The 19,005-nt window shown below is 42.5% G+C and overlaps 1 protein-coding gene across 3 annotated transcripts in view; it reads right to left on the bottom strand.

The window, feature by feature from the left end:
* Positions 1–19,005, bottom strand: part of ETV6 (ETS variant transcription factor 6) — a 137,427-nt gene that overhangs the window by 87,183 nt on the left and 31,239 nt on the right. For 2 of the 3 annotated variants that reach the window (XM_054074129.1, XM_054074120.1), the window contains exon 2: positions 4,158–4,287. In XM_054074129.1, the coding sequence (XP_053930104.1) occupies positions 4,158–4,287 (130 nt within the window). The remainder of the gene's footprint in view (positions 1–4,157; positions 4,288–19,005) is intronic. The other variant, XM_054074140.1, reaches the window with a different exon arrangement.

Here is a 19,005-nt window from a genome sequence, read left to right as displayed (position 1 = left end):
TAAAGAAAAAAAAAAGATAACTTTTTCCCCATGGTAACATGGAGTAAGTTTTCTCAGAGATAGGGGCTATACAAATAGTTTCAGTACTTTCAACAATCTCAGCGCTCTTCATTATCACAATATCTGAGCAGTCACTGTATTAGTTTTCACGACTTTTAAGAGTCTTTACATTCTTCTCCTCTTTTTACATTTTACAGTAGAGAAACTAAAACAAGATGTCCAAGGTCACAGAAGGCACAGAGAGCACAGCCTTGTGTGAGAGCTGAACTTGCTTCTCTTGAATTCTTGGTAAACATCTCCATTTTCCAAATGCTCCTCCTATTTGACATTAGTGCAGTCTCAGAGATCAGATCAGCAAAGCTACCACAGCATACACACCAGGGACAAAGAGTGAACTGAGAATCCTTGTACTTTCTGACTACAGAACTAAAATAGAGGAAAACATACTCTCCAGCTCGCTGGTGACAGTTCATATACAATGCCCCCGGTACTTAGTTGACTAGGGAAGAGGTGGATGTTACGCAAGCATGTCTAAAAGTATGGGTTAAAAGCCCCTTGCAGAGAAGTACAGCATCAGAGAAACGCTTGTATTACCAGAAAATTATTCGCACTCTTCCAGAGCTTTAAAGTTAAGACTGATTACATCGTGCTTCTCTATTATACGAATAGGGCAGGCTGGAAAGAAAGCAGTTAATTAAAAGAAGAAAGGTTGTGCGAGAAGGGGGAAAGTGCCCTCACATCACCCCCAGGAAAAGGGATTTCTCTATCTATTTCTAGCTGTGCTGACCAAAGAGGAGGAGGAGTCCTTCACAGGCTTGTAGCAAAGAGGGATCTGCATTTTACCCTTCCAAACTTTGCACTTCTCCTATTTCCAGTGTCTGGATCAAATCAGTTCAGCATAGCTGAGACCCATTTGCTCACCAAACAGTGAGAAATAATTTATTGCACCAAAGGAAATTGCTCTACTAATTGTCCTGATACTACTGGCTATTAGTGCCTTCAGAGTGCTCTTAAACATTAGAAACAGTGAAATTTCTAACAGGAAGGCATAAAACACTGTCTGAACCCACAGAGTGCGCTTCATGTTCCACCTGAAACGTTTGCCTCTAGTTCCACCTTCGTTTGGGTAAACTGCAGCTTTCAGCTGCACCTCCAGCATAGCTCTTGAACTTGCAGGCTTGCAGGTATGAAGACACGTGGGTTAGGACCGAACTCTGCCTTTATTTCAGGGATTGCCATCAGAACGTCACAGGAGCAGAGAATGAGTGGACACCTATACTGTCCAGCTATCGGTGCTGTGTATGGCTGGAGAAACTTCTCATATTTTCTTGCTGCATCGGAGTGAGTGAAGGTCTAGGGAGGTTATTATGCTTCACCTAATCAACAAAACCAGAAAGGCTGGAACCAAACAAAATCTCAGACCTAAAAAAAAAATTGACTTTGTGGATACAGACCCAGTCTTCACACACTGCCACAGTCTGAACTAGAGATTAGCTACTTTGCCTGACTTTTAAGGCAGCTTGGATTTACAGAAACATCCTAAAAAAATGAGAGGAACCCATGCAGGAATTGCAAAATCCTATGTTAATACCTCTTAAACATTGTGACCAGAGATCCAAAAGGTACTTAGTTACTTCTATACCTCATGTTAGGAAGACTACTTCTGGCATACAATCTTCAGTTGTGTTGTCCTAACTTTAAGGACAACGTCTGAAGTAGAAAACATTCACACTGATGACAGAATTTGAAATCTGGAAGATTTACAGGAAGACTGACAACCTTAAGAATCTCTTATCTAGTTTAGCCAAGAAAAGGTTAAGTGACTTTATCTAAAAGCACCTATATCAAGAGTAGTCTTTTGACAATATTTAGCAGGAAAGGAGATAATGAGATCTAATAGTTCGAAACTGAAGCTTGACTAATTCAAACTATAAATAGGGCACTTAAAAAAAAAAGCAAATAAGGAGGATAATTAAGCATTGAAAGAACATCCAGAGATCTTATATCCTCCCCATCACTGAAATCTTTACATGAAGAGCAGAAGTCTTCCTGCATAACGTGCTGTGGCTCAGTTATTGGACTCCAGTAACACAGGAGTTACTGAATAAAGTTCTGGAACTGAAGTTATATCAGAGATCATTTTAGGAATTCGTAATGGTCCCTTCTGGCCTAGCTATGAATCTACATACTTTAAACGCTGGTTCTAACAGTGTTTGGGTTGATATTGACTGCACACTGAGCTACAAAATGCTATACAGCCATGGACTACAGCTAGTAAGGCTGTGTAAACATGTTTCATGTTGTTCATGACCTGAGACATTGACTATTCCACACATATTTAATGATTAATCGTCTGTGTTTTTACACTGCAACAAGTCAGACTGGTGTGGAAATACTAATGGCAAAGAAGCCTCCCTGCAAGTTTAGAAATGTGCCAATCAAAAGAAAAGAAAAAAAAAACAGAACAAAAAAAAAAAATCAAGGTAAAAAGGTTTGATCACACCTAAAAATACTGGATGAAAAATTTTCACCGAGAGGAAGCTTAACAAGCTTCATGCTATGCAGCATGCTGGCTAGCTGACGGGAAGGAAGCAGGTAGTAAATGCAGTTCCCCACCCCTTCCAGTATCCAGGGTCCCTGCCTTCCTGCGTTGTGCGTGTCAGACCCAGTGGGGAAAGCAATAAGTCATTGGTAAGCCAGCCACAATCCTAGCTGTGGAGACAACAGAGAGTGGCTCCCACAGCAGAAGTAAATAAAACCAACCAATGCAATGAGGGGGAAAAAAAAAAAGATCTCGGCGATTAAAAGCCATAGTGTGGGAAAGAGCTGCTGGAGAAGAACTGCTTCTGCGTTTGTTTTTTTCCGTCTAAATTTTGGGCAACGTATATAAATACCCCGCAAGTGTGGCAGCAAGTCCTGGGAAAAGAGGCCAACAGCCACATCATGGGTAAGCAGAGTCTGGGAGCTCACAGGTACTCAGGCAGCAACCAGTCAGAAATGCTGCAGCACCAGCTCCCACGCCCACCCAAAAGCGCAGAAAAGGTACAACCGGGGCTACACTGCAGCACAGGCAGAAAAGAGTAAGAGGCAGCAGCAGGATAAAAATGGAACCATGCAGAACAGCATGGGCAATGAGTAACCTTGGGGCAGAGCAACTTCGTGGCCAGCAAGGGAACAAACATGGGATTACAGAAGCTGGGAGCACAGTTTGCATCCAGAAAAAGAGCGTGCCTGGAAGACAGCTGAGGACAGGAATAAGGGTGTCTTGTGATAAACATGGACTTTCCCCCCTACTCTGAAATCTCAAACCCATTTGTCAGATGTCAATGCATAAAGTTATGTTTGCTCCTGGCCCTCTTGCTTGTTGTTGCTCAAATACCCCAGGAATGTAACACCTGACAGAAATTTACTTAAAATCTCTCAATCTACATGAGAACTGCTTCCCCTCTAAAAATGAAAATTCCACTCTTCCTTGTCCCCACACTATTTCACTAATTCATCTTTCACTGGCCAACAGCCCTTGGCCTTTCCTGTTCCTCAGACATCTCTGCAAGGAAGTGCCTGGCTCTCGCCTTGCCCACAACTCCAGATTTCATTCCAGTGTCAGTGATATGCCCTTCCTCTTTTGCAGCATCCTTTTGTGTACAGCTAAGCTCATTCTTCCTCCTTTCCCACAGCCTCTGCCACCCACTGCCTCTGTCATCAAACAAACTCTGTAGTAGAGAGCCTGGGCACCAAGAGCATTTAATGACAAGACCCATAACAACCTGAAAAAATACCCATAGCACACCACAAACGCACTGCACTTGCCACAGTTTGTGAAACTCTGGTCTTGTGTCACTGCATATCGCTGAGCAATACCTATAACTGTGGAAAGAAACACAGCACTTCCCACCAAAATAAAACTGCCACATTTGTGCCTGTCATGAGAAATAAGCCAAATCCTTGACAGCGGTGCAGGGGATGGCAGGGGGCGAAGTACCGTATTTAAGAGTAATTTCCTTTGGTTAAAAAGAAAAACCAAACCAGCTAGAGATTTTTCTAAGGCCACGGGGCTTAGATATCTTCTCTCTTCCAAAAAAATAGAAATATCTCCTTGCCCCACCCCGCACCCTCCTCAATCCAAGAACGTAAGAAGCCTCTGCGCTAAGACTCACGCAGGTGTGCCGGCAGTCTGATCGTCTCTTCTTCCATCCTGATCGCTCGAGGCACTGGGACATGTAGTGGTGATGAGGAAGTGTAATTTGGTGCTGGGCTCACTGGAGGTGTGTACGAAATTCTTTCCTGCTGTTAAAAAGAAAGCAAGGAGGGGGGAGAGAGAAAGAGAAATGGCATCGTGAACTTTGGAACAGAAGTGTGAAACCAAGGCAGGGGAGAGGGAAGGGGGTGGAAGGAAGGAAGTGTGCACGCGTGGTGGGGGCAAACAGCACTAGCAATGTGCCAGGCTGCCCAGGGAGCCACAGGGCTCACAGGAGACAAGCGCTGCACAGGTGACATACTGCCTGGTGCTGTGGCCAGGAGCCAAATGGCTTTTAGGGCAACAGGTTTAATTTTCAAAAGGACCATGAAGTTTCCAAGGGGCTTCTCAGAAATAGGCCAACGAAGGAAAGGGAAGTGACACATGAGTGGGGAGACTGAGGTTTTTATGTTGATGAAAATCCGATAGCAACTCCACAATACGTGCATGAGTACCATCATAGAAACTACCAAAACCATGTAATCTTACGCTAACAAATCAGTCATGATGTGAGCACATTATTATTAAACAGTTCACCCCTTCATCGCATTTCAAAGACATTAAACAATTAGTTCTGTCTTTGCTGCAGAAAATCATACGCATCACTAAAAACTATTCTGTTTAGCATCAAGTAATGTAGAACTTTTTTCTTGCCTAACTAGTTACTAGCACTTTCTCTGAGGTAGTTTAACTCGCAATCAAACAAGTAAGCAACCAAATAAATTAATAAGTAATAATACAGAATAATACAGAATAATACAGAAAGCAGCTATTCAAGGACAGTCAGAGAGAGTTAAAGGGCAATTTGTGAATGTTGCATTAGATTCCTAATTTTCACTATTAGGTTTTTATTTCGAAAACATCTGCCAGGAAATTTAAGACTGAAATTTCATCTGATCTGATGGGAAAACTCTTCCGCATTCTAAGCCTGTACTCCAATCACAGCACAAAATATACCCTTTGTAAATAAACATAGCCACAATTTTACAGGAACATAAAAAAATCATTATCGTATGCTTCCTGGAAGGCAATGCACGTTATTCCGCAAAACCGTGCTGCTGACATTTGGTGATGGCAGTGCAAATAGCATGGATTTACATCCACATACATACAGAAGCAAAACGAGCTACCTTCATTTCTGAGCATTTGCAGGAGAGTACATGTGCAGCTCCCTGCCCTGGCAAATGGAAAAGATAAATTTGGTGCTGGAGCAAGAAAAGGTAATTACTTCCATTACGAACCAGAACATTATCACAGCTGTGTGGCATGGAACTAGACTGAGGCTTGATAGAGGCACCTGCAGAACGTAACATTAGCACCCTCGCTGTCAGCAAAGCAAAGGAGACGTTTGTACAACATGAGTAAATAACTAAATGTAGCAAAGCAGAAAACTCTTTAGGAAGAGCAGGTGACATGTCCAGAAAGAAATGTGACATGGAACACACCTAGCAAGTCTTGCACCTCTCAGCCACCACTTCAAATCAAGCCCAGCTCAATTCTAGCACAAGGTGCTGCTATCAGCTTGCTATTCAGGAGCTCAAGCAGAAAAAGAAGTTTCACCTCAACATCTGGAGTCCTACCACTATCCTATAGCCATCACTCCTGACAGTCATGGCAGGGAAGACTGACAGCACGCACAGAAGAAATGACCTACCTCAACACTAACTATTCTGGATTTAGATGGAGTGGGAAGACAGGCCAGGTTCATTCCACCACCACTATATCGTTATGCAGTGAGCACAGCCTCCATGGCTTTCAGCTTAGTACTTTTTAACCAGAAATTGTTCAATCTTACATTCCAGTCTCCCACAAATCCCTTTAACACCTTATTGCGTTCACTCATTTTCTTTGTACTCATCACCGTCCAGGCAACAGTAATCCATTAGCTCACAAGATGTTAGTTTTTTTTTAGTTAACAAACAGTGACATTCATTGAGACATGGAGAAAGATGCACCTGTAGATCTACAAAACATTATTGTGCTTTCAACTTCTGCAACTCCTTCCCTAACCTGAAACGCTTCATGTCCCTGTGAAGTACAGGTCCCTGCTCCCATTCTGCAGTCTCACTGCCCATTTGTACCTTCTCACCACTGGTGCACAATATCAGCAGTTTGCAACGAGATCAGCCACTTCTTAGCATTTCCTGCTGCAATGCACAGCTCAGATAATCAAACCACACTGTATCTGCTCATTTTGTTTATTGTATGGGGCATTCATAAAAAGAGGAACACTTCGAAATATAGCCACACAGATGCCTGTCTCTGCAAACAGGCAATAGGGGACAGATGGGAGGCCTTAAGTCCTTTTTCTCCCTCCTGAATAACATAGGATAAATTACAACCTTAGGTCACATTTCATGCTCACAGAAATACTGAAACCCCACTGCACGGACAAGGGCTAAGCTTTGACAAGCTTCAAAGGGCCTTCTCAAGGGGCAACAGCAAGAGGAAAGTGCAAGTAGAAGACAAAATTAAATCCAGAACTCCATACGCTTCCCTCAATATGCAGGAGATGTTGTATCAAAGTAAGACATTATATTTCTAGTACTTGCTGCCTTTCTCTCTGCACTGATCAGCCTCCTAAAGGCATATGGTAACCTGATTTATACCAAGACAGCTTCATTTAGATTTACTGTTGTAAGTGAACACATTTTATTTGCTGTTTCCTAGAATTCCTATGAGTAGGATAGCAAAAAATAAAAGTTGTGGAAATGCAATTACTTTTTATCCACACACCTTGGATGTCCACATTAATGTGTGAATTAGTAATATTTGCACAACACATTTTACAAGGCACAAAGGGGAGTTAGCTTCCCAACTCTTATTACTGCCTTTCAAATGCCCTCTCTGACTAATCCTGCATTTTTTCCAGCACCTTTAACCCAAATATCAAGGCAATTTACAGACATTAGGTAAGTCTTTTTCTTTTTATTAGACCCAGAGACAACCAGAGTTACAGAACGAGCAATGCTCAAATGAACTAAGTAATTTCAGAGTTAAGCTCTCTTGAAAAAGGACAGTGTGTGCCTCTCAAGGGCAGTATGTTTAACAAGTGCATTCTGAAAGCGTAGCCCCTGTTATTGTCCTGGCCAGATCTCCAAAAGGTGTGGAATGGTAATGGCACAGGGAGGTCAAAGCACTGAGCTTCTGGAAAAATGAGCTTCACCCCTGTTTGCAGCATGAGTCAGTCACGTGGCTGGAAGCAGAACTGCAAAGATCAGTCCAGTCCTGCAACCAACCTAACTCCCAGCCTACACAGACACGTGAATGCGCAAGGTCACATTTGCTCCTCCAGGCTTTTTGAGGCTTTTTAGAGTCGTACTTCTACTCCCTACCTGTTGTGCACACACTACTGAGAACAGGCTTGCTTGAGAATGTTTTTGAACCTTCATAACTCCAAACAACTTCAAAACTGCCTAGTGCTTCCCTTCACGTAAACCATCAAACAAAAACGCAGCTGGTATCTCATGCTTCTAATGTTATGCAATCAAATACTCCATTACTAGGAATTTTTCTCAAGGAGTTTCCTAACCAGTCAGCTTAACATATCCCTTTGCATTAAGGCCAAGAGCAGATGGTTCAATGGTAGGGTTGTCCAAGCAACAGCTTGGGAGGAAGGATAGGCAGTGCTGGTAGATGAACCACTATGAACTTTGTGTATACTTGAGCTAACAGCCTTGCTGCAGCTTAGTCTACTGGTAAAAGAGACTAAATAAATTCACATTTGATGTGGTCCTCTGAGATTATTGGTGATGAGTGCTAGTGAAGAGCTTGGCATTAACCACATGCCAGATTTGCCGCCTGCTAAGGGACTCTATAAACATTTAAACCCACAAGTGACCAAAGCTCAGCCCCAAACAAATGCCATCTACAAGCAACTTCAAAATAGCAGCTCTCTAGCAGTAGCCACAATGAGGTGGATAAAACAGCTGGCATACTGCTTGCTGTCATCATTTTAAAAGGCTTCTTCAGCTCACAGTGAGTCAAGAAAATTTCACCATGAAACTTCACCTTGACCACAATAATAGAAGAGATGCTTACATCAGCCTTCACGGAGACCCTCCTTAGGGTTTAGTCTCCTAGTGGCTGGTGCTTCAACAGTGCCATCTACAAAACCAGCCAGATCTGCTTAGACTGGGGCCTGCTTTCACCTGCCTGATCTAGCAGAGACAGATTGAAACACAAAGTTAGAATCAAAACAAGCTACAGTTTTGTTCTCTTTGTACTAGGAAAGTACAAAACACTAAATATCCAGGTGCTGAGAAAACCTTAGATCAACCCATCCTGTCTGAAAAGGGAAGGTAACTCAAAAACTATATTGATCATGACTATCCAGTAGGCGTGTACGCAGCAGCTGGCTAGGCTCCCAAAGCTCTCCATCAAAGCACACACTGGTTTCTGTTTGAAGAATTGGGGTAGATCCTTTACATACAAAATCTACCTGAACAGTTGTAAAATGCTGTCAGGCAGGTACAGAAATAATTCATATTGCTGAAATAAAAAAAAAATAAATAAAAGGGGGAAAATTAAATTTGTAGTCACCTTTTAAGAACGGTCTAATAGTCGAGATTGAGAGAGGCTGCAAGTAAAAACAGCTCCATGCTTTTTCTCAAACTATGCCCTTCTAAACTCCACCTTGATGAGGTGGAGCACCCTTCATCATGGGTGTTCTCCAGCTTGTAGCTTGGAATCTTTTTGTACCTTCATTGATTCCAGATGGCAGGTACAAAAGACATATGTTTTTGCAGCAATGAAAACAAAATATGTAAGAAAGCATGCTAAGCAAGCCCTCATGTTGTCACAACGACACAACTATTTCAGTAGTTGCATAGGATGGTATACTAAAATGACTTTTTTTAATTGATAAAACAAAGAAATCCATTACACATGCAGCAGTTGTCAGGAAACCAGAATGGCTAATGTGGTCTGCAAGTACCTTACGTTGGACATAAAAGGCAGCTGCCTCTTATCATCATTTAAAAAACTACTCCCATAGTGCATGTGATGGTACTACACAACGCAAAGGAAACCAAGAGTGAAAGCTGGCACTTGCACCCAAGGCTGCTGAGGTATGCATGCCACTCCACACCTGTCTTGTTGCTTTTGCAGTTCACTTCTTAAAATGGCCTAGACTCCCTTTGCCCCACAGAGAAGCAAGCGTCACCCAAGGCAGAGATACAGCAATTTGTGCTGCAGTAACTATCAGGAAACCAACAGCTAGAAGTAAAAAGGGAGAAAATTACCTGTCCTGTCCTTTCAGGCCACCCTTCCTCACTCACAGGACACCAGTAGTGGGATGCTGCTTTAAGGGAAGCTTCCAGTTCCCTGGGTATCATCCCATCACCCTTCTCCAACTCCTTGCCTGTGGGATGCATACTCAGAGAGGACAGCACTAACAGGTGTGCAGATGTTCTGGTGCCCTCTTAGATTTTTGAGGAAGCCCTTGTCTTAAAAACCCCTGAGATACCTGCCCTTGTCTTCTGCAAATACAGGTTTGAAATGTATGATTGTAGCTCTGAGGACTCTGAAAGCTGGTGATCTGGACACAACACCGTATCCCACAAATGACAGAGGATGTTCAGCTCTTCAAGGACACAGGATGAGGGCTGCTATCTCTTTCAGCAAGCACACTGAGGCAGGGAAAGTGGAAAGACAAGCCAAGGGAGCAGGAACAAGGCGGAGCTAGTGGGAAGGATGGAAGGTGAGGGGCAGTGTGGTTTTGCTACTGTTGATCCTTTCAGAAGTAGGTGCCTTGGGCAAGGTAGAAGGGAAAAAATGGCCTTGGATAAGAAGGTTGTTGGGGGTGAATGACATACTTGCAGGAAAGATTCAGAAAGCCCAGCACGTCTCAGCACTTTGCAGGGCAATGCCAGCAAACAGAATAGCATGGTGGACAACAGCAGGAGATTCAAGCAAGTCAGGGAGAAGAAAGGGAAGGAAGACATACGCAGTGTTCACCAGTGTTTTGTATGCAATGCTATAGCTCTTAGACGAAGTCTAAGAGACTGCTCTGAGACGAGATATAGGGTCTAACATAGGGAGGAGAGGGAAAATCAGAGCCCCTAATAGACTGTATGGCACCAGGTATACAATGGAAACATTTTGGGATTCTGGTCAATGTTATAGCTAGCATACTTGCTCATCTGCCAGGGAAAAAGGATCAGACTCCAGAAAAAGCAGAGTAGACCTCTGCAGTACCAGGATATAAATTCAAGTCTCTTCCCTCCCCTCCCCCAGCTGTTGTCGTTGTCTTAATTTCCATAGCAGACTTCTCATTTTTGATCCCATTAATACAGCAATTCACGTCAAATCTATAGCAGCATAATCAGCACACTATCAGTAATTAGAGAAATTAAAACAAACACAGCTCTCTGGAATGGACCATATGCAAAGCAGCACTGGGAAAAGATTAACATCTCATTTCCTGCGTAAAGAGAGCAGAGATTGTCTCGGTGACCTTAGTGATTTTGTGAAGTTCAGTTCCTCCCTGCCTCCTCCTTTCAGCCTGCCTCTGACGAACCTCCTTGGCACAGGGGCAAGGGATGGTTACCCTTTCACGTCTGAAACCTTACTCAAGCAAATAAAAAAAACCCACAAAGGTGCAACAGCTCATCATGAAAGGGAAGGGGAAAGGAGACAGCAGAGAAGTTCATGCTTCTCCCAAAATGATTACAGCCACTGTTCTAATTAAATTAAAATGGTACAGACAGCAATATTAATGCACTCAAGTGTTGTGAAAAGGCAGCTTGCAGAGGTCAATGTTGTTGAAAATACCACGATATGGCTGCACTATTGTCTAAGCACTGCAAAATATCTCACATTAGCAAATATAAATGAAGTAAAAAAAAAAAAAAAAAAACACCCTATCTGAACCACATACTCAAGTATTTCTTCGCTGAGGTCACTGACAAGATGGGGAAACAGAGGGTAGAAACAGGTTGTGGGAAGATAACATCAGGTAAAACTACAAGATGATGCTAAGGCAAAGAGCTTAATAAGATTCAAAAAAGGATTATTCATTGATATGAATAATAAAGGATGTTAAGCATAGATGGCCTAGCTAGGCAGCACAAAAATACATATCGGAGTCAGATTGTGGTTCAGAATTTGCAAGTGGAAATCGTCATACTCCAAAATGGGAGTAAAGCCTTACCAAGTTGAGATGGGAGATTACTCTACTCAGCTTTCTGGAGCCAGGTTCCAAGAAGCAGCAGTAAAGCTGCGACTTGGCCCACCTGACCTACTACTTCAAGACAGAAGTCAACCACAGATGCAGCTGCCTCATGTATCTATCTGCCTATATCTTCCTTCCAAATGTAACTCCAAAATTTGCATTACAGGGTAGGTTGCTGTGTGCATTACGAGGCGTACAATCCTCTGAAGAACCTGTTACTGACCTTTGCTTAGCCAGGGTATGGAAAAAGGTGGGCCACTGCTCTTATCCACAGGACAAGCTGCACACAAAGCACCACAGAAGGCTAAGAGACTAGCTAGAAAGAAAAAACACCACATGAAGCTTTGAAGTACTGTGGACAGTGAGTAAGCAACAGAAAACCAGGGAAGTCACAGAAAATTACTTTCCAAGGCCTAGCTACCCATTCTTCAGAGGTATTTTGCTTTATCTTTTTCATGTTCTCTTTTCTAAACCAGGGGGTGCTGGGAGAGCCTCATCTCTACAACAAACAATGGTTGTACAACCCTGCCTGTATGCGTGGGAATTCACACCCTGAACACCCATGACTGGAGTCATGCACTAACCATTTCAGTGCAAAATTTCTGAAGGCCTTGAAACTGAAACGGGAAAACAAAGGGGAAACACAGCGTACAGGGACCTGCTCTCTCATGCATCACAGGAAAGGAGAATCCTGGAGCTATTCTGCAGTGTCCCGGGGCTGGCATGGCAGCACAAGTGTTTTTACTTGGTTGCATTATGAAGCTGTCAATGTACTCGCAAGCTGCAATACTACTATGTATTCAAACACATTTCCAAGGACAAGCCTTGTTTCTGGTCTTCCTACAAAGGAGGAATGTTGCTTTCTGAACATTTTTACTGAAGCTACAATTACTGGGAACAGGGTCCTTCACAACAACGGATATCAAATATTTCCACACCACTAACCACAGGTCAGAACTGTCACATGAACAAGGTCAACTCATTCACTGCTCTGAATTATCTACATGCCCATTGGTTAAGTACTGGAAAAATCATGGGAGAGTAGTTCACACAAAAGTCATAGCTTCTTTTAATCCCCAATCACTAACAGAAACAAAATTTCTGAGGAGCTACAATACTGTGAAATACACATTTTTAAAATACCATTTAAAAATGCAGGAAATTACCACTCTCAGTGCCATTGCACAGCTGGACTCTGTTTCCATCAATACCTGCAAAATTCTCCAGCAAGTTTTTTTAAACAGTGATTCTGTTCCTGATTTGCATTGGTGGAATTTAAGTCCACACATGGTCTTCAATCTTTATCTTCTCCAGTCCAGTCACTTAAAACTTTACTCTCTCTCTCCTTATCTACATGAAATCAGTTTGAACCCAAGGGTGAGTATATATATGCTTGTTTGGAAACAAACTGCATCATGATATGCCATAATTATCTTAGAGCTGTTACAATTTGAACATATAGGCACACCCCAAAATTCTCTCCTATAACAAACTGGAAAAAGAGTTGTTAGCATGATCATGTAGGTGCCTCCCTTGGTAAGCATGAGAATGTCTCTCTTCTGCAAAGAAAAGTTTGCCACCACTGGAGCACTGAGATGACAACTTTCATTGCAGGCTTGGGTTCTGGCACTGGAAGACCACGTCAGGCTAGAAAACTGGTGCACCTACTTATTATCCTCCGAAACAACACTTTAACCCTGCAAGGTTGACATCTTTACAACTTTCCTCCCTGACAAAACAAAGCACTATTGGCATACACAGTGCCACTGCATTTTCATGCCATTCTTCAGACTTTGGGCAGACTTCCCACGCAAAAGGACACACCAAATACACAGAGAAACCTGGGGGCGCCATGACGAGGTCTAGACCTACAACTTACAGTTGCTGCTCCTAAAGGTTCAAGTGGTTGAAACACACAGCATGGCAAGGAGTGTGCTATCTATATCCCCCTTGATCAACAAAACCTCTAACTAGGTAAAGGCAACTTTCCAGAGGGAATCTAGGCCAGCCCAAGAAGAAAATAGCTATAATAAGGGCGGTTGGGGAAGAATTGGGCAGTTCCACTTGAGTGCTCAAGAAAACTGAACAGAATCCGTGAAGAGAGAAAAACAGTCAAACAAAATACTCACTCTCAAAGACTGTCGGAATAAGCTAGTCCAGAAACAAGTGGCTATGGATGCTCACCACTATAAAATACCAGAACAATTCAGCTTATTTGGCCCCCAGCATATTAAATGCAGAGGGAGTTCCTAAAACCAACCATACTTGTACTGACCTTGTCTACCATAGGGAAATTGGATATAGAAGAAATATCAAATTATAATCTTTCCCTCCACCTATCTTTGACCGACTTCAGCCACTTTAACGTGAACAATATGAGATTAGTGTAACTAAAAAGGAAACTATAGCCGACAGAGTATAACAGCTGGTAGAATTTCACTTAGAATATTGCATCCTGCACATTTTCAGGGTCTTCATCTGCATCATGTATACACACACAACTATATATGCAAGATAGACAAGTTTTAGATAGGCAGAAGGTCTAGCTCATATGGAAGGAATAAAGGAACTACAGCGATGAAGACCAATATGACAGATACAGCTCTACAGCCAAAAGGAAATAAAACCAGAGGAAAGGGAAAATAATCTGGAAGACATATTGCAGAAGGACAAGCTAATGAGAAGCAGTGACTAAAATATTAAGATGCAATGGGAAACCACTGAAGGCAGCTGAGTTACATCAACAGAAATAAAATCTGCAGATAGGTCAACCTGGACAAGAATCAGGTAATTTTTTACAATTTATTTAACAAGCTATTCAGCAGCTTTTGGAAGGTCTCTCTAGTCAGCAGTCTACGGGTATGAGAATATAAACTAGAAGAAAGCGAACCTTTTGCTGATCAATGCATCAGAAGAAGTAAACAAACTGCCAGGGGGATACCCTGAGGCACACCAAAATCTTTTATTCCCTCTAAAACAGTCCTTCGGCACTGAACCATCAGGATTAGCAGAACTTTAAGGAGACTTTTTAAACATGTTTGTACAGAAACTGCCGGTCAAGGTGCAGCATATACAATTCAAAAGAAGAAAAGATGAGCTTTCATATGTGTTTGAAAAGATGCTGAAGCTCTTAAGTAAGCCATCCTTTTAAGAAGGGGTGAGTGACAGAAGGAGAGCAGAGCTTGAACTTGACATTATGGTCAGTATTCCAGGGACAATGATGAGGTCGAGTGCTGGGTCTTCATTAAACGCTTTCTCCTCCATTAATGCTGCACACTGTAATGATTTGGCCATAACCATTAACAAATCTGCAATGTCCCTGCCTCGAGCTAGTAAGTAATGAACTAAGCGGGTGAATATTCTGTTGTGTAAGGAGTGCTATTAGCAATCCTTTCCCAACTGCTCTGAAAACAAGAGATGCCTTCCAGGTACGACCTGTCCATGTGACAGGGTACATCCCACACAGCCCTTATTCCTTCAATCTGGAAATTCCAGTGGCACTCAAGTACTCAGACAGTGAACAAGAAGTGGATCAGCCCTGCACACTGCTGCTGTATAGGGCTGGGCAGCAGATGCTGCACCACAAAACGCATGAAAAAAACAAGCTCTGCAGAAAAGGTTTGAATAGAAATGCTGAGAAGGACAGGAGAAGGACAGGAAAGGTTCCCAGACCTGCTGACTGACTCTCCAAAACAAGTCGTGGCATTACTGCAGCCCTCATTGCCTTGGTTGCGCCAACAAGGCAATAGGATAACACTGAGGCCACAGGTCTGTCAAGCCCTGCGATGGCTAAGCACAAAAATCTGGGTTCAGCTGCTCTGCTTCTGCCACAGCTTTTCCTGTTCGTTAAGTTCTCAATTGTTTTAATTGTTCCTTTCAACCTCTGCATCGCTTTTTGTTCTTCCTCAAATTATTATTTTGTTTTACTTCAGAATCCCAAAGCATTGGTTATGATGTTGCTCCTGGCAGAACAGAAGTGCTGAAGTTTCACTCTGGTTATCTTTGGCTTGTTTTCACAGCTAGGAATTGCTGGTTCATAACTGAATGGACACTGTAGTGACAGCCACTCCACCCTTACCACAAGGCTGCTTATAAGCTGCAAACATTGCCTCACTACGTAAGTGACAAGCTTGGGAATTAAGCCAGCTGAAACGGAGTAAATTGCAGCCATCTTTAAGAAAAAGAGTAAAGTGCTAGACTTAGGTCCATTTTGACTCCATTTGAAGCTTTGTCCAGGGTCCTCTTCATTACACTATTTAAATGTATTTCACAATACTCTACATATTCATACAATACTCTACCACTGTCCTGCAATGAAGAGAAGCAGTCCTACACTCACCTTTACAAGTGACCAAAACATACGTAGATTAAGTGGGCTCATCAAGAACAAAAACGCTGAGCAAAAACCTACTTCAACACTTTAGGAAATAATATTCTTTCCTAAGAACTCTATTGGGATCCAAAACCAACTGTTAGGACTTGACATTGACGTAGCGATAGCACTTGCAATTGAAGTGAAAACCACGGGGCCATTGTCCAAGGTACCACAGAAACATCGAGCAGAAGACAGACCTGAAGAGCTCAAAGCCAAAACAGTCAAGTTTACAGATGCACCAGAGGAAGGATCTTTTTGAATCCTGTTTTACAACTAGGCAACAGAGGTGCAAGGAGAAGGAGCAAGGTGCCTAAATCTCATTATGACCCTCTACCCACATGGTTGTGTTTCTGGGGTTACGTTGCTGTTCTGGAAACAGAAGGATGAAATATAAGAGAGAAGTAAAATGATATGGATATCACAAAAAAAAACCTCCGAGAAGGCATTGTTTCACTTTGCATTTCAGCATTTATTTTTAATACCCTCCCCATGAGCATTTCTGATCTCTAATGCTCCTCTTTGTCAAAGCATTGATTGAAACTTTTAAACTCCTGATTGGTAGCAGAGATGGTCTTTATCAGAAGAGAGCTATAAACCTACTCCAGAAACACATGCCTCTGCCACAAGAATCAGGACAGAGGCACTCCAACCATTCCCATACTTATGCAATGGCACAGATCAGTTAGTAAGGTAGGTCTCCTTACCCAACCCAACTCACAGCTAAACAGCTTTAAAGAACAGCACAGCTTTCTGCTGGCACAGGCAAAGCAAAACAGAGGGGCATCAATCACCCCGGTCTAATCAAGCAGGGTGTGTTTAACACTTGAACTGAGCTGCGAGACTGTCAGAGGAGATGGGGGAAGGAGAAAAAACAACAAACCTGCCTACAAGAAGTATGAAAAAAACACAACTACTCTTCCTGCAGCCAAGAAGGTGACTGGGACAATTGCCCAAGAATAAGAACATTCCCAGCATTTGAGGACACACAGGTTCCTTCTACAAAGCATACCCCCAGCCCCTTCCACCACATACCCTTCCTCACAGTCCTGCTCAAACTGAGCAATGGCCGAGGTTTTCATTAGGGGAAAATTAACTGGATTTTTTTTTTTTTTTTCAAAGCTGGCAACAAAGACATGAGACTTTTCCTGGCATTTCTCCTGTTTATACAGGACCTGCCAAACCGGTTGTGATTTTTACGCTGCTTTCTTTTCCACAAAGTCCTTCGAAAGGCAGAATAACAGAAAGCAAATAAGGAAAAAGTTTGGTTATATAGGTCCAAAGATCAACCCTTGGTAATACAGTTGAAAAATAAAAAATTAACCATTCCTAAATTTATTTTGATTATTGGAAGAGCACGGTTCTGGATGTTTATATTAAGACTGTGTTGAAGTAGAACAGTTGCTTTGAGTAGTGAGAGGCAGTCTGATTTTAATCTGTTTAACATCTAAATATGCAAGTTTTGCAACTGATTAAACAAGAAACCGAGGCACAAAGCAGTCAAGTGAATTGCCCATGGTAAGCGGAGCCAAGGACAGAGAGCACATCTTCCGAGCATCCATGTGGCACCCTGCATATTAGGTTACGCCACTTCCCCTACACACACACCTCTAACTCCCATGGAAGGCAAGGCTACTGTACCTGGGTATGGATGCCTTACCTCCAACACCAAGCAGCTCCTAATCCTACAAAATTATGCTGTTTTATCCTCCTGCAACACACTAGACAAAAAATAATCATTGACTGCAACTGCCTGGCTGTAAATCTACTGCCGGGGATCTGAATACCAGAAGTGGTAACAAAATTCATAGTAAATATTTCCCTCAATACATGCAAACTTGCTAAAAATCAAAACACTGCACCAAAAATAGTCCTTTCAATTACTACACAGGGGTTTTTTCTAATACTTAGGTTTGTTAGGTTTTTTTAGAATAACTTATCATCTTGAGTGCAGCCATAGCACACTTTCCAAGTGGAACATTTGGTGTTCGATTCAGAAGAAATCTCTGTTTCAATATTAATTTTGCTATCCACATCCAAAATCCTGAAGCAAAATTAAAAATAACATGCAAGTTTAGCTTTCCATTCGGAGTGCTCCTGCCTTGCTCTAATGCCAGAATTTCTCCACAAAAAAAATTAAGAAAAAAAAATGCTATGGGCATAAGGAGAAAGAAAAAATATTAATAAAAAAAAAGTAATCCAGTGCTCCAAATCAGCCACCCTACCCACACAGCCCTGGGTGCCCACTGTTTGCTCAGGTGTCCCTATCTTCTCTGATGGCACAGAAACATGGCTTTCCCCTCCGACACTTGCATATCGCTCCGCTCTCTCACCCATGAGGCCACCTAGCACACACAGAGCCCGCCACTCAGATGGCCGCGGTTTAACTGACATGGTAAATATTCATGTTCATTGGGCTGTATAATAAAGGATGAGATAAAACTTTGAGCAAATAAATGTGCAAAGTTCGAGCTTACACCTGCTTCTTTGGCAACTGGTTTTGCTCCTGAAGACTAGGGCTTTGCAGGGCTGCCTACTGCTCATGCAGGATCTGCCTGACAGCCAGAAGGATCCCAGAGTGATTTACAAACAATTTATGAGGGATTTACAAGCTCACTGCACAACAAGTGAATGGGCACCACTACTTACACATCTACAAGTAAAAAAAAAAACATTCACCAGCTTCCAGTTACATGAGAAACGCAGCCGTTTGGGAGTCCTTAAAATCAGCTTAAATGAGAAGAGACAGCCCCCCTGACCCTGTGAACCCCACAGAAACACCATCCCCTGTGGCTGTAAACTGTCTGAGCTGGTCCAGCTCCCTCTGTGGCCACCATGGAGGTGTTCAGTAGTAGTATCTACATACATAATCACATAGCAGTGTGAGAAAGGAACCCTCGTAACAGCCTGGAGGTTTAAAACTTGTGTGGTTCAGACTTCACAGGCACAATGCAGCCATCCTACACAGACTCCTCTTCTACAGCATGCATCCTGAAGCCACTTTTAGGCTCAGACATATAGACATCCCACTGACGGCAAGTATGCTTCTTCACACTAGGAGAATCCAATCTGAATGAGACAGCACAGTGTGCATTGTATGTGCGATGGAATAATATCCACGCAACAAATTGCATTTGTCATATAACCAGCAACCATTCCACTTGCCTCCTGCCTGCTAACTCAGTGCTAAAGGTACATAATTTTGTGAGCTGCCACAGAAAA

Source organism: Cuculus canorus, chromosome 1 (genome assembly GCF_017976375.1).
Source record: "Cuculus canorus isolate bCucCan1 chromosome 1, bCucCan1.pri, whole genome shotgun sequence".
Classification (NCBI taxonomy): domain Eukaryota; kingdom Metazoa; phylum Chordata; class Aves; order Cuculiformes; family Cuculidae; genus Cuculus; species Cuculus canorus.
The sequence above is the reverse complement of the archived record's forward strand: the minus strand, read 5'-3'. Positions and strand labels throughout refer to the sequence as shown.